The sequence below is a fragment of the Anthonomus grandis genome, chromosome 1 (genome assembly GCF_022605725.1).
Source record: "Anthonomus grandis grandis chromosome 1, icAntGran1.3, whole genome shotgun sequence".
NCBI classification, from domain to species: Eukaryota; Metazoa; Arthropoda; class Insecta; order Coleoptera; family Curculionidae; genus Anthonomus; species Anthonomus grandis.
In genome coordinates this window covers 8,268,706-8,281,837 of record NC_065546.1, presented here as the reverse complement: position 1 = coordinate 8,281,837, position 13,132 = coordinate 8,268,706, and the positions used below count along the sequence as shown (strand labels likewise).

Sequence of the window (13,132 nt, the reverse complement as noted above, 5' to 3'; positions counted from 1 at the left end):
AATGAAACTAATTATTTAAAAAAAAACTGACTGGTTAGTACTAGATTTTTATATTTCCCCAGTAACCAAAATTTTTATTAAGAAAAAGTGTGAAGAAATGTAAGTTTATGGAAATAAAATTATTAATCAACCATTAATTTTTTTTTAAAGCAATACAGAGCATATTTGTGGAAACCTGTATAGAAACAATTTGAAACGCACAAACAGCATGAGACACACAGTATTTTTCAGTTTAAGCAAAACAATCATCATTAATTAAACTTCACCTACACCCTTTACATTACAAAATTAGTTCTGCCAAAGTAATTTTTGACAAAATCATGCAAAATAACTTAAAATATGAGAAAAAAATAAAAAAAGGAATACTAACCATGATCGAGTCTCTAACGAAAATCCAGGAAGTGTCAATCGTGGCTCAAGATTCAATTCACAATAGAGTAACTTTTAAGACAAATTAGTAGCATATCTGCTTCTTTTGCTTTAAGTGGACCCATACTGATATTTAGTCATCAAATGGTCTACTCAAACACTTCAGCAGATTTTTTAAATTGCTCGACCATAGGAAGATATAGTTGTTATTGGTCTGACTTTATTCCATTTGATGAATGGAATCCTTCCTCTCAGCTCTCTTCACAACTTTTAATTTTTTTTATTTTTAAATTCATAACACTGCACGGAGGCATTGGAGGAAAATACATTGTCAGAATAATATCGATTTAGGCGGCGTTAAAATCTTCCACTGGTCATATAGAGGCACCCGCAAGACAATATACTGCATCCTAAACTTTTTTTTTAGAACACAACATCTGCCATATCTTTAGCTCATTTAATTTTGGGCTAAATCAACTGTTATCCTGCTTGTGCCTCTGAAACAAATAGGACAACCAGACTGATTAATACAATGATATAATACAAGTTGATAACTTTTGTTTGTAGGGTGATATTAAACCCCTCAAAATAATTTATTGAAAAGTAAAAGCACTTTAGTATAAAAAATGAACTTCGTAATAAAGCAATGCAGGGTGGCATTTAAAATCACCCTACCCACATTGTTCTTAAAGCTAAAAGTATATGTAATATTATCTAGAATGATTTTTTGTAGTTCAATAAAAAAATGCTAAAACATAAAATAAATAGTCTTTAAAAACTACAATTTACCTATTTATTAAGTTAAATACCAGTCTGGAAAATGCCCATGGAATGCTACTAAACTCACCAGTCAGATATCCAATGCAGAACTACATTAACAACCATGTTAACATTTATTTTCATGAGAAATAACACAATCACAAGTGATAAACAAACCCTATATATACCAAAAAACATTTTAATTGGATGCATAACATTTTAAAGCAAATCATTATGTTCTATTTTTAATTTGTATTTTTTTTTTATTTTAAGTTGATTATATCCCTTCATATGTAAGTTTATTTTGGTATCAGGAATTCATTTTCTTACTAAATCAATCATACCTTTCTTAAAACCAAAATATGTCAATACAAGTAGAGCCTTGATAATCCGGACATGCGTTACTCCGGATGCTTCAGTAGTCCGAACACGAATTTTGCCGCTATTATGTACGTTATAGTCCGGATTCGCTTGTACGCGATAATCCGGATCGCGCTGTTTACTAAACATAACCCGTTACAGCACAAGACACGCTTTCCAACTCCATATAACAGATTACAGCACAATCACAATTATGCTGTAATAATAATATTGGACTCAAAAACGTGCAAACGTGCGTGACATCACATTTTATGAAGAACCTCATTTGGGCGCCAACAGCCACGCACCACGTGCTAAATCAAAACAAATACAGTTCTTATTTAATTATTGTCCACCTGTGTCTTTTTAAAAGTGTAATAATGGATAATGAAAATATTTTAATTCAAGTTCTACGTCCTATTTTCTGTTCAATTTCAATATGAGCTTACGATATCAGTTATAAACATGCACCGTCGAGTTAATAAGTGATAGCATAGAAATCCATAAGCTCATACTGAAATTCAACAGTAAACAGGATCGTCGATCGTCAACCGCTGACTATAAATTGGAGGTTATTTTTGTATTTACACTGTCGTAGATAAAGTTTTGTAAATTACACGTGCGGTAAAGCTCATTACTATTTAATTAATAACCAAGACTCGGTCTACGACGGCGACGTCTTCATGGCAATCCCCACTCGTAATAATGCTAATAACGCACTAGCACTAATAATATAAATAAATATTATTTTAGGCAAAATAAATATGGAAGTAATAATGATCCGAACACTGTTCTAAATATTCTTTACCAAAAACAAGAAAAATACCGTAAAGTAGATGTAACTATATACATTCATGAAGATCCACTTATTATTTTAATATTAACACCAATTATGAAACGAGCTCATGAACAAGCATTTTCTAGTGAAATTCGTTTTGTTGACTCTACTGGCTCCTGCGATCAGACGTCTACTGTTAAACTTTCATTATTGGTGTGCATCAAACTGGAGGAATTCCACTTGCTTGTTTTTTGCATACAGCTCAAACAGAAATTAATTATAATTTGACTTTTAGCATTTTAAAAAGTCAATATCCGAATGGTTTTGAAAGAAATGGCGCACCAAAAGTATTCATGACCAATGACAGCAATGCAGAGCGCAATGCACTAAAATCAGCATTTCCGCAAACCTCCTTAATTTTATGTTCCGTTTCACGTATGTCAAGCTGTATGGAGATGGTTGTGGGATTCAAAAAACCACATAGATATTTCAGAAAGAAAAAACTTATGTTAGAATTCTGTTACATTCTTTATGCACAAACTGAAGAAGAATCTCAGGAATTCTTTAACAGCTTATGTAAACGGTGTCAATATGAAAATTTTATTGGCTATATAAAAAGTTTGTGGAAAAGAAGAGTTGAATGGTGTCACTGCTACAGAAAATGGTTATGTACTAGAGGCCATAACACAAACAACTATGTTGAAGCATCATTTAGAGTACTAAAAGATATTATACTGGAGAGATGCAAATCATTTAATGCTGTGGCTTTATTAGATTTTATGTGACATACTAGAAATTACCATAAGAGACGCCTTATATCATTTGCAAGCAATAGGCGGAGCAAAAATAATTTTATTTAAATTATTTAAAATTAAAAAATGAAAGTGAAAATCTTGTGGCGAAGAAAGTTGATGATGACATGTTTTTAGTATTTTCATCTCAGGATAAAAATATGAATTATACCATAGTCGCAAAATGCGCTTTATGCAATTGTGCTAGTGGAAAGGGAGGGGCCTTCTGTAAAGATCTTTGTGCTGTAGAGAATACCTTAAATATTAATATTTCTACAAGTCCTCGGTTACAGGAGAATGATAGGCAAACTATTGTCTATATCGCAACTGGTGAAAGAAACAAGTCTTTCTTTAAAAATACGACAAAAAATTACGAGTCTACTATATCTGAAGAACTGAATAACCCTGTAGATGAAATGATTCAAACACAACCGGACTTGGAAATTAATTTGAATGATTATAATAATATAGTCGGCAAGGAAATAAAAAATAAAAACAGTATATTGTTTAATTTTTAAATTAATTTTAGGCAGTGAAGAACATAAAATAGCAGTGGATAATTTAAAAAAGGAGTATAACCGGATTGCAGATTTAGCAGAACATGAAACTTGTAATGTAGGATTAATTATAAATTTCGACTTTTGTATTAAGTTTTATTTAAGTAGGAATATAAAAAATATCTTTTTCAAAATTGTTGCTTATGCTTCAAAAATATAAACAAATTGATTATTTTATATTGCGCCCACATTGGCTGATCTATTTGCATGTTGAGTTGCAATCGGTTATATTTTCACTCGATGTGTTGAGTCGGGTTATACGTTGGAGTGACGTTGTTGGGGGCGTGACGGGTTATATTTAGTAAAAACGCTTCCTGGCCTCCCTACACCAATACTGGGGAATATGGCTCCAAGACGAAAGCATAAAACATTATCTTTAAAACAAAAGCTTGATTATATACTGAACAGATTAGAACGTGGCGTGGGTGGAAAAGCCTTAGCTAGTGAATACGATGTAGGTACATCCACAATTTCGGATATTAAAAAGAACAAATTGAGCATTAAAAGGTATGTGCCAAGGTTTATAAAGACGTTTTATTTTTGCTAATGTTTCGTATTTTATTTTTAGTTTTATTAGCGGTTGTGATAGCGTACCACAAGCTAGGAAAACACTAAGAAAACCTGAATATCCCAGAATGGAAAAGTGATTGTTCGAATGGTTTTGCAGGCAACGTTCCCGTATCATATGAAATTTTAGCAGCCAAAGCAAAGCAATTCTACAACGATGTTTATGAAAATGAGAATTTTGCAGCAAGTCTAGGTTGGATCGCAAATTTCAGAAAAAAGACATGGTTTGAGAGCTTTGAAAATTTGTGGTGAGAAATTATCCAATGACGAAACTGCTGTCGAGCCTTTTAAAAATATGTTGACACAGAAAATGAAAGACCTGAATTTAATTCCTACGCAGGTTTACAATACTGATGTATCAGCGTTGTACTGGAAAATGGAAAAAAACCAGGACGAAAAATAAGTAAGGAGCGGGTTACTTTCCTGGCATGTGTAAATGGAGATGGTTCTAACAAATTGAGAATTCTCGTCATTGGAAAAGCAAAAAATTCCAGAGCATTTAAAAATGTACCCATACCCGTAGAGTACAAAAATTCCTGCAATGCTTGGATGACATCTGCAATATTTAAAGAGTGGTTTCATAATTCGTTTATTAGGCAAGTAAAAGAGTATTTAAGAAGCCAAAATCTAACTGAACGTGCTCTTTTAATCATTGACAATGCCTCAAGCCATAGATTGCCAGAAGAACTGAGGAGTGAGGATGGCCATTTCCAAACAATCTTTCTTCCGCCAAATTGAACAGCATTGCTGCAACCCATGGATCAAAATGCCATAAGGTTGACTAAATTGTTTTACCGTAAGAGCCTTTTGGCGCACATTTTATCACAAAATGAAGAAAATGTTATCCAGGTATTAAAGACCTTAAATCTCAAAATTGCAACATACTTACTGAGCAATGCATGGTCAAAACTTAACGTAGAGGTTTTACAAAAATGTCGAGAAAAAGTAATTCCAAAAAAAAAACGGTTTTCGGTAGTGATTTAGAATACGAAGCCGATGATCTGATTTCGCTAAAGCAATTACAGGAAAAGCTACGAGCTTTAACGGATGTTTCGGCTATGCTCCAAACACTAAGTGAAAACGAGATAAATCCTAATGAAGTGAATAACTGGATTGAAAATGATGACAACTTGATATTAGATGAGATAGAAAGCAACGAAATGCATTATAGCAGCAGCGAAGAATGTGAAGATGATGACGAAAATCAAGGGAGAGAGAAAGGAGTCAAAAATGATGAAGCAGTGAAGGGCTTCAATTTATGCTTAAAGTGGGCTGAAGAAAATCGAGTGCCATTGCATGATATTCTTGTTCTTCAAAGACTTAAAGAAATGGCTTTTATGAAAAACCAAGAAAAAGTAAAGCAAGCAAAAATTACAGACTTTTTTAAGTACCTACTACTTAGCAAACATGTAATTTAGTTTATCCTTTTAATATGTCTGTTTTTCTCGTTTATCACATATTTGTAGACAATTTTTTAGTTATATACATATAATATTCCCTAACAAAAAACATATATGCATGTAAAAAGACATCATGTTTCAGTAATCCGAATTTTTCGTTAATCCGGATCACCGTCGTTTTTATTAGTCCGGACTATCGAGGCTTTACTGTACTATCTTTTCTTCTGCAAATCAAGTGAAAACTTAGAGTTACTTTTACTAAAACAGTGACACCCTATATATAACATCAATATTTAATGCATTAATTTGTGCAATTGATATTCCCATTAGGACTGCATTAGAAATCTGACCAAAAGTTAAAATTATCACGCAAGATACTCATTGAATCTTTAATTTCACAATTTAAAACTTGGATCTCGAAAATATCGATCAATTAATTAGTTACACAAATCTTACCTAATCCTCTGGCAGCAACATCAGTGGCAACCAATATGGTCGCTTTGCCATTCCTAAATTCTTTTAAGACATAGTCCCGCTCTTGTTGGGACTTATCTCCATGCATGCACACTGCTGGCCAACCATATCGTCTGATTGAACGGGTAATACCTTCCACTTTCTTTTTAGTTTCCACAAAGATTATGGTTTTGGCTCCTTCTTCCGCATTGTTGCCAATTTCTTGCAAGAGGTTGTTCAGTCTGAGATAAAAAAATATTTTTTAGCTAGATTGTTGGATAAGTAATAAAAATTAAGGTTTTTAATGTTCAAGTCAGTTCTTCTTAGAGGATAATGGGTGTGGTAAAAGTAATCATTGATTCTTTCATCTAAATGGCTCATCATATGAAAAAAATTTCAAGCACATAAATATTGATTTTTTTTCTCATATAATACTTACTTATTTTCTTTCTCATGTTCCTGGCAAACATCAACAATTTGCAAAATGTTATGGTTAGCAGACAACTCCAAAGATCCAACATTCAGCTGAACATAAGTGTTCAGAAAATCAGAAGCCAACTTCTTAACTTCCTTGGGCCAAGTGGCAGACCACATCAAAGTTTGCCTGTCAGGCCTGATCTGGCTGATAATTTTACGAATTTGAGGTTCAAATCCCATATCCAACATTCTGTCAGCCTCATCCAGGACCAAATATGTGCACCTTTCCAAGTTGGTGGTGCCCCTCTCCAAAAAGTCAATCAATCGTCCAGGAGTTGCGATACAGATTTCTACTCCCCTTTCCAAATCTCTGGCTTGGGGCCCCTTGGGGGCACCTCCAAAGACACAGGAGTTGCGGATATGCGACGATTTTCCAAAGTCATTGGCTACTTGTTGGATTTGTTGTGCCAGTTCTCTAGTTGGGGCCAAGATTAGAGCAATTGGACCGTCTCCTCTCTGAATTTCTGGTTGGTTGTTAATATGGACAATAGCTGGTAGAATGTATGCTAGGGTCTTTCCTGTAAGAGAATTAGAACTTCAGAACTGGAAAAGTTCATATTTTTATATAAATTTAATTATTGTTAAAATCAGTTCTTCTTAGAGGATTATGGGTGTATGATAAGTAATCATAGTTCTTCATCTAATTGGCTCATCACAAGTGTCTTTTTTGGAAAATTGCTTTATAGAGTTTGATAATCCACATATAAAATTGAATCAACCAATTTTTTTCACAAACCTTATTTTACCATTTATTCCAAGTTTTTCTGATAATATAATATAGTTTTTCTGATAAGAATTGCTAAAAAATTTAACATAAGAACTATTTTTAGATCACAAAACACATTACAATATGAGAAACTCTTATATTTATTAGTCATAAAATATTTAATCATAATCCTTTTTTGATTAGAACTATTACAGACCTTCAGAAGTTTAGGAGGGAACTAAAGAAATTAATCTGACCAAAAGCTTACTACAGTATTGAAGAGTATTTTAACGACTCATTTTAATATTTAAAATTAATTATACCGGGTGGTGCGTCGCCGAGCGGAACATAGGAAAACCCATGTAAATTTTGAGGGGGTAAAATATTGGCTTCCCTGTACATTTTATAGAAAAAATGTAAGGTAACTTTTTGAAGAGACCAATCTGGCAAACCCTTGTGCAAAGTTTCAAAAAATTTTAATAAGTGAATCTTGAATTATTTAATGAAATGTGATTGCAAAATTAGCAATTACATTTTTCAGTTCAGGTAAAACCAAACGGGCACCAGTAAAATGAATATTGTCACTGACGTGAGGAAGAGTGTCAATAAATCAGTGACAGTCGATAATTGAAAATAAGTATGAATTATTCAATCGACGAAAAAATAGCCATAATTAAGTGGCATTATGCGGGAAACAGTTTTAGAGCAGTATCTGAAATGTTTTCAGTTTATTTCCCCACCAAGTATATTCTTGTATTCGGCTGTGCGTTAGATTTGATAAAGCCTTATAACAAATTGTTTGCTGGTGGCTGGTTTTACCTGAACCAAAAATTTGGTAATTTTGCAATTACATTTAATTGAATTCAAGATTCGCTTATTAAAACTTTTTGAAACTTTGCACAAGGATTTGCCAGATTGGTCTCTTCAAAAAGTTATCTTACATTTTTTCTGTAAAATGCACAGGGAAGCCAAGTTTTTTCTTTGATTATATAAAATATGCTCCAATGTACAATCAAAATCGATTCTGTATCCTGTATAACCAAATAACTACTTGTATTATAAATTCTAGGATTAGAAAGCTTTTAGCACAAGTTTGTAAACTTAGCAAATAAAGTATATTTTGACTTTGACTATTTTATTTACTAACAAAAACTAAACCTTTCAATGAAACCGAGTTTAAGAGAAATGTAATATATAAAATTCCTTGTACTTGTAAATTTCACATAGGTGAATCCCGTAGACCATTACGAAAAAGGGTTATAGTCGACTTTAGTTATCTCCGAATTTTAACATTTTTGAATATGAAATAGTAAGCTAATCTTCTTTCGACCATTTTAAGCAAAAAAAATTGGAGGATAAATAACATTTTCTTTAATAAAATAATAAAAACAAAAAAAAATCATGACAATGTGTACCTATGTACGACATAAACTCGTTTTCGAACATTCGCCGCAAGCGCTTCACGGTTTACTGGTAATGAGAGTGAACTATGAGCCGGTCGGCCCGGGTTCAGATTTCAACTGTGCCAGTTCTACATTTTTTTAAATTTTTTTGCGACTAAGAATTTTGTAGTTTTGGAAAAATTATTTAATTTAAATGAAATTATACATAAAACATGACCAAAAAGACGAAATTGTTAATATAACATAAAAAAAAATGAATTTACCATTTCTTGTAATTAAGACCCTTTATTTTTGTGTAAAAAAACATACACGAAGACACCTATAATATATTATTTATCGTTTTGGTACTATTTACATTTCAGTCATAATTAAAAATAATATGAAATATAGGCATATGCTGTTTAAAATTAAGTCTAAAGAATATTTATTTTTCATATAAATAACAAAAAACAAAATTCCCTTCCACCTTCCTTCATTATTCTTTTTTATTGACGTTTGACATAACGCGGATAACGCCGCGAGGTGACGGCGTTGCCATACATGTTCTTTGATTAAAGAATTTTTTATTTCTTCTATATGAATGTTTTTATTGTTTTGAGCTCAGTTGAGTTGCATTGGGTAGATTTTGGGTTGTGTTAGCACACAGAAGGCATAAGCCCTCCATGTGCTCGACATTTACGAGCCCTCTATATTTTTTCATATGAATAGAATCTCAAAAGGTTAGAAAATATGGAGGCTACGAACCTTTGTATAAGGGAATGAATTTTTTGCTTGTGTACAAATGTGTGTAAAAGTGAAACCCATTCACTATTATAGTGTAAAAACACTGCTCATCATTTTGACAGATTTTTTGATATCATCATAATTTAATATTATTTTTTAGCATCCTATGTGAATAATCTGCAAATTTTTCTCTCTTACCAAAGAGAGAAATTCAGAAATCCAAAAAGAAATTAAAATCACTTTTATTATCCAGGACATATTATAGCCTTGACGATTTTTTTAATGACACCTTTTGACATGTGCTCTGACATCATTTTAGTGTTTTAGTTTGTTTCCTATTAAATATTTTAATTTACTTCCTCTAAATTCTGTTTTATTGACAGCTTTACTTATTTTTTAATCAAATTTGTCAAAAAGATGCTTTTTTTTTATTTTTTTCAATCAGTTTTGTTATAATTAATTTTGGTAATGTGTGTAAATTTTATGGTAAAATGTTTTAGATGTTATGTTCATTTGAAATTTAAAGTGAATTTGGAATTTTTTAGTTTTTAGGATGCTTGTACACAAGATTTTGTTTTGTCTTACATAATATAGCACATTTTCTTTCTTTCTTAATCTATTCTTTTCAAAGAACTCTTTATGCTCAAATTTTAAAATATTACAAAATCGGAGATACTTAAAGACAACAAGACCCCGAAAAAGAATTAATAAACATAAACCTTTCAAAAATTGGTTCTAGTCGACTTTAGGTATCTCCGAATTTTAACATTTTTGAATATGAAATAGTAAGCTAATCTTCTTTGGACTATTTTAAGCACAAAAAATTGGAGGATGAATAACATTTTCTTTAATAAAATAATAAAAACAAAAAAAATCAAGACAATGTGTACCTATGTACGATATAAACGTTTATAACATCGTTTTCGGTTTTCATTGGTTTAATGTTAATAAGAGTGAACTATGAGCCGGTCGGCCTGGGTTCAGATTTCAACTGTACCAGTTCTACTTGTTGTTTTGGAAAAATTATTTAATTTAAATAAAATTATACATAAAACATGACCAAAAAGACGAAATTGTTAATATAACATAAAAAAAATGAATTTACCTTTTCTTGTAATTAAGTCCCTTTATTTTCGTGTAAAAAAACATACCGAAGACACCCATACTGTATTATTTACTGCTTTGGCACTTTTTAGATGTCGATCTCAAATAAAAATAATATGAAACATAGGCATATTATATATTAATTAAAATTAAGTCAAAGAATATTTACTTTTCATATAAATAACAAAAACAAAATTCCCTCCCACCTTTCTTCATTATTCTTTTTTATTGACGTTTGACATAACGCCCCGAGGTGACAGCGTTGCCATACATGTTCTTTGATTAAAGATTTTTTTATTTCTTCTATATGAATGTTTTTAGTGTTTTGGGCTCGGTTGAATTGCATTGGGTTGATTTTGGGTTGCGTTAGCACACAGGGGGATGTAAGCGCGTGTATCGGGTTGGGATGGATTGGGATAAATTGTTTTAAGATAGGATGTTGAGCACATGAATTAATTGTACACAAGCAAAAAATTGGCATGAATTTTTGCTTGTGTACAAGTTTGTTTTGCTTGTAACCCATTCACTAGTATAGTGTAAAAACACTGCCTATCATTTTGGCAGATAGATTTAGATGTCTTTCATGTTTTCTCTTATATAAGATATGCTGGTAATTATGCAGTTTAGCGGCTTTTGTTAAAACTAATGAAAAATGGTCGAGTTTTTTGCAAAATGGGTGGATTTTGATATATATTTTTCACTAAGAGTGGCGGAAAGCAAAATTCTATTACGAAGAGACTTCTGCAGCTGCAGCCTTGTCCCCCGTGTGGCTGACTCATGAGTGCCTTCTCTAAAGTGGCGAATTCACCCTATATTTTTTTAGTCATGTGAAATGTATGTGTAAAATAAATTCACAAAAACTGTTTTTAACCTTTCTTGTAACTAAATCTGTTATTTTCATGCAACAAACATACCGAAGACACCCATAATGTATTAGGTTGGGTTGGTTTGGCTCGGTTCTTAAATTGCTCAAGCACCACTCATCAAATTTTGCGTATTTTTACAATTTTTTTTTAAATGGCCTCATTTTACCCAAAAAAAATTAAAAGTGGCGGAATGATACGATATAATTCGCTGCGAATATGTGAATTTTGATAAAACTTAAAAAAAAGAAATTTTAAAAATGATGTACTTCTAAAAATAAATTTTCAATTCAAACAAATTTGTGTTTATTACATGTAATTCACATTTTAAGTGATACATAATGAAACTAGTGTATAATGTTATGATTAATACACTAGTTTCATTCATCATTTTTTATGTTATGATAGTGAATGACTAAAAAAAAACAGAGTGAATTCTCCACTTTAGAGAAAGCCAGACTGAAGACAAGGCTTCAGCTGCAGAGTGACAAAACGCAACAAAGTCGACAACACCACATCTAACCTCAGTTGTCACCTATTTGTTGACAAAACTAATGATATACAAGGTTATTCTAATGATTAATCACGTCCTATAGTGAGTGATAACACCCTCTTCATGATAAAATTTGGCTTTTTGCCAAATTCCTAATTCCTTAGTAAAAAATATATATTGAAATCTACCCACTTTGCAAAAAACCTGACCATTTTTCGTTAGTTTTGACAAAAGCCGCTAAACTGCAGAATTACCAATATGCTTTTTAGATGTATTTGTTTCTTATTACTTGCATTGAGCTTTAAAGAAATAATTTTGTTTATGATTTAAAATATACACAATTTGGCAACTGTGAGATCATACGTCAAAAGTTTGACAATGTAATTATCAATAGCAATGAGTTTTGATCATCAAATAGAGTAGAGTAGACCTCTTTTTTTGATCTAATTTAAAGGAATTTAATATTATTTTTTTATGTCCTATGTGAATAATCAGCAAATTTTTTTCTATCTATTCTTTTCAAAGTTATGCTCAAATTTCCAAATATTGCAAAATCGGAGATACTTAAAGTTGACAAGACCCTATTTTGACTCTGACTATATTTATTAATGAAAATAAACCTTTCAATGAAAGTTTAATAAAAATGTAGTATATAAAATTCCTTGTATTTGTAAATTTAACATAGGTGAATCATGTGGACCATTATGAAAAAACATAAATCTTTTAAGAATTTTGTTGTTTAAAAAAACTTTTTTTCAGCACTCACCTGATCCAGTTTGTGCAATTCCAACCATATCATTTCCACTCATAGCAATAGGCCATCCCTGTGCTTGAATAGAAGTAGGCTGCTCATACCCTTGGGCAACAATAGCATCCATAACATAATCGGGGAAATTGGCTTCATGGAAATTCTGAATTGGTTTTGGTGCTTCACCTTCTACAGTGATCTGTTTGGACAATCTAAATTCATGAACTTCATGGTTTGATCTTCCCTTGATAACATCATGTTCATCATAAAAATCTTTTTTGAATGGGCGAAGTTTTTTGTTGTCCCATTCGACAGGTCTCATCTGGCCTCCGGCACCTCCGGATCGGCCTCCTCCGCCGAATCCTCCCTTGTTGCCCCACCTGTCGTTGCTTCTTTGATTGAAGCCTCCATTCCTTTGGCCCCCTCCGAATCCACCTTTGCTGCCTCCATTGTATGCACTGACTGCACGACTTTTGAAGTTGGTTGGTTCTGTTTTGTAAGTCCTGGAGAAGAAGGGAGCTATTGAGTTTGCAATTTGTGTTTTAACTTTGGTAACCATTTTATATGTTTATTTATATAAT

At 32.0% G+C, this 13,132-nt stretch overlaps 1 protein-coding gene across 3 annotated transcripts in view; it reads right to left on the bottom strand.

Moving 5' to 3' along the window:
- LOC126742333 (ATP-dependent RNA helicase p62-like) overlaps positions 1-13,132 on the bottom strand; it is a 67,358-nt gene that overhangs the window by 48,095 nt on the left and 6,131 nt on the right. For 2 of the 3 annotated variants that reach the window (XM_050448986.1, XM_050448977.1), the window contains exons 2-4: positions 12,570-13,054; positions 6,474-7,029; positions 6,038-6,276 (exon numbers count right to left, since the gene is read on the bottom strand). In XM_050448986.1, coding sequence (XP_050304943.1) covers positions 6,038-6,276; positions 6,474-7,029; positions 12,570-13,054 — 1,280 coding nt within the window. Of the gene's footprint in view, positions 1-370; positions 867-6,037; positions 6,277-6,473; positions 7,030-12,569; positions 13,055-13,132 lie in introns of all 3 variants that reach the window. The other variant, XR_007662538.1, reaches the window with a different exon arrangement.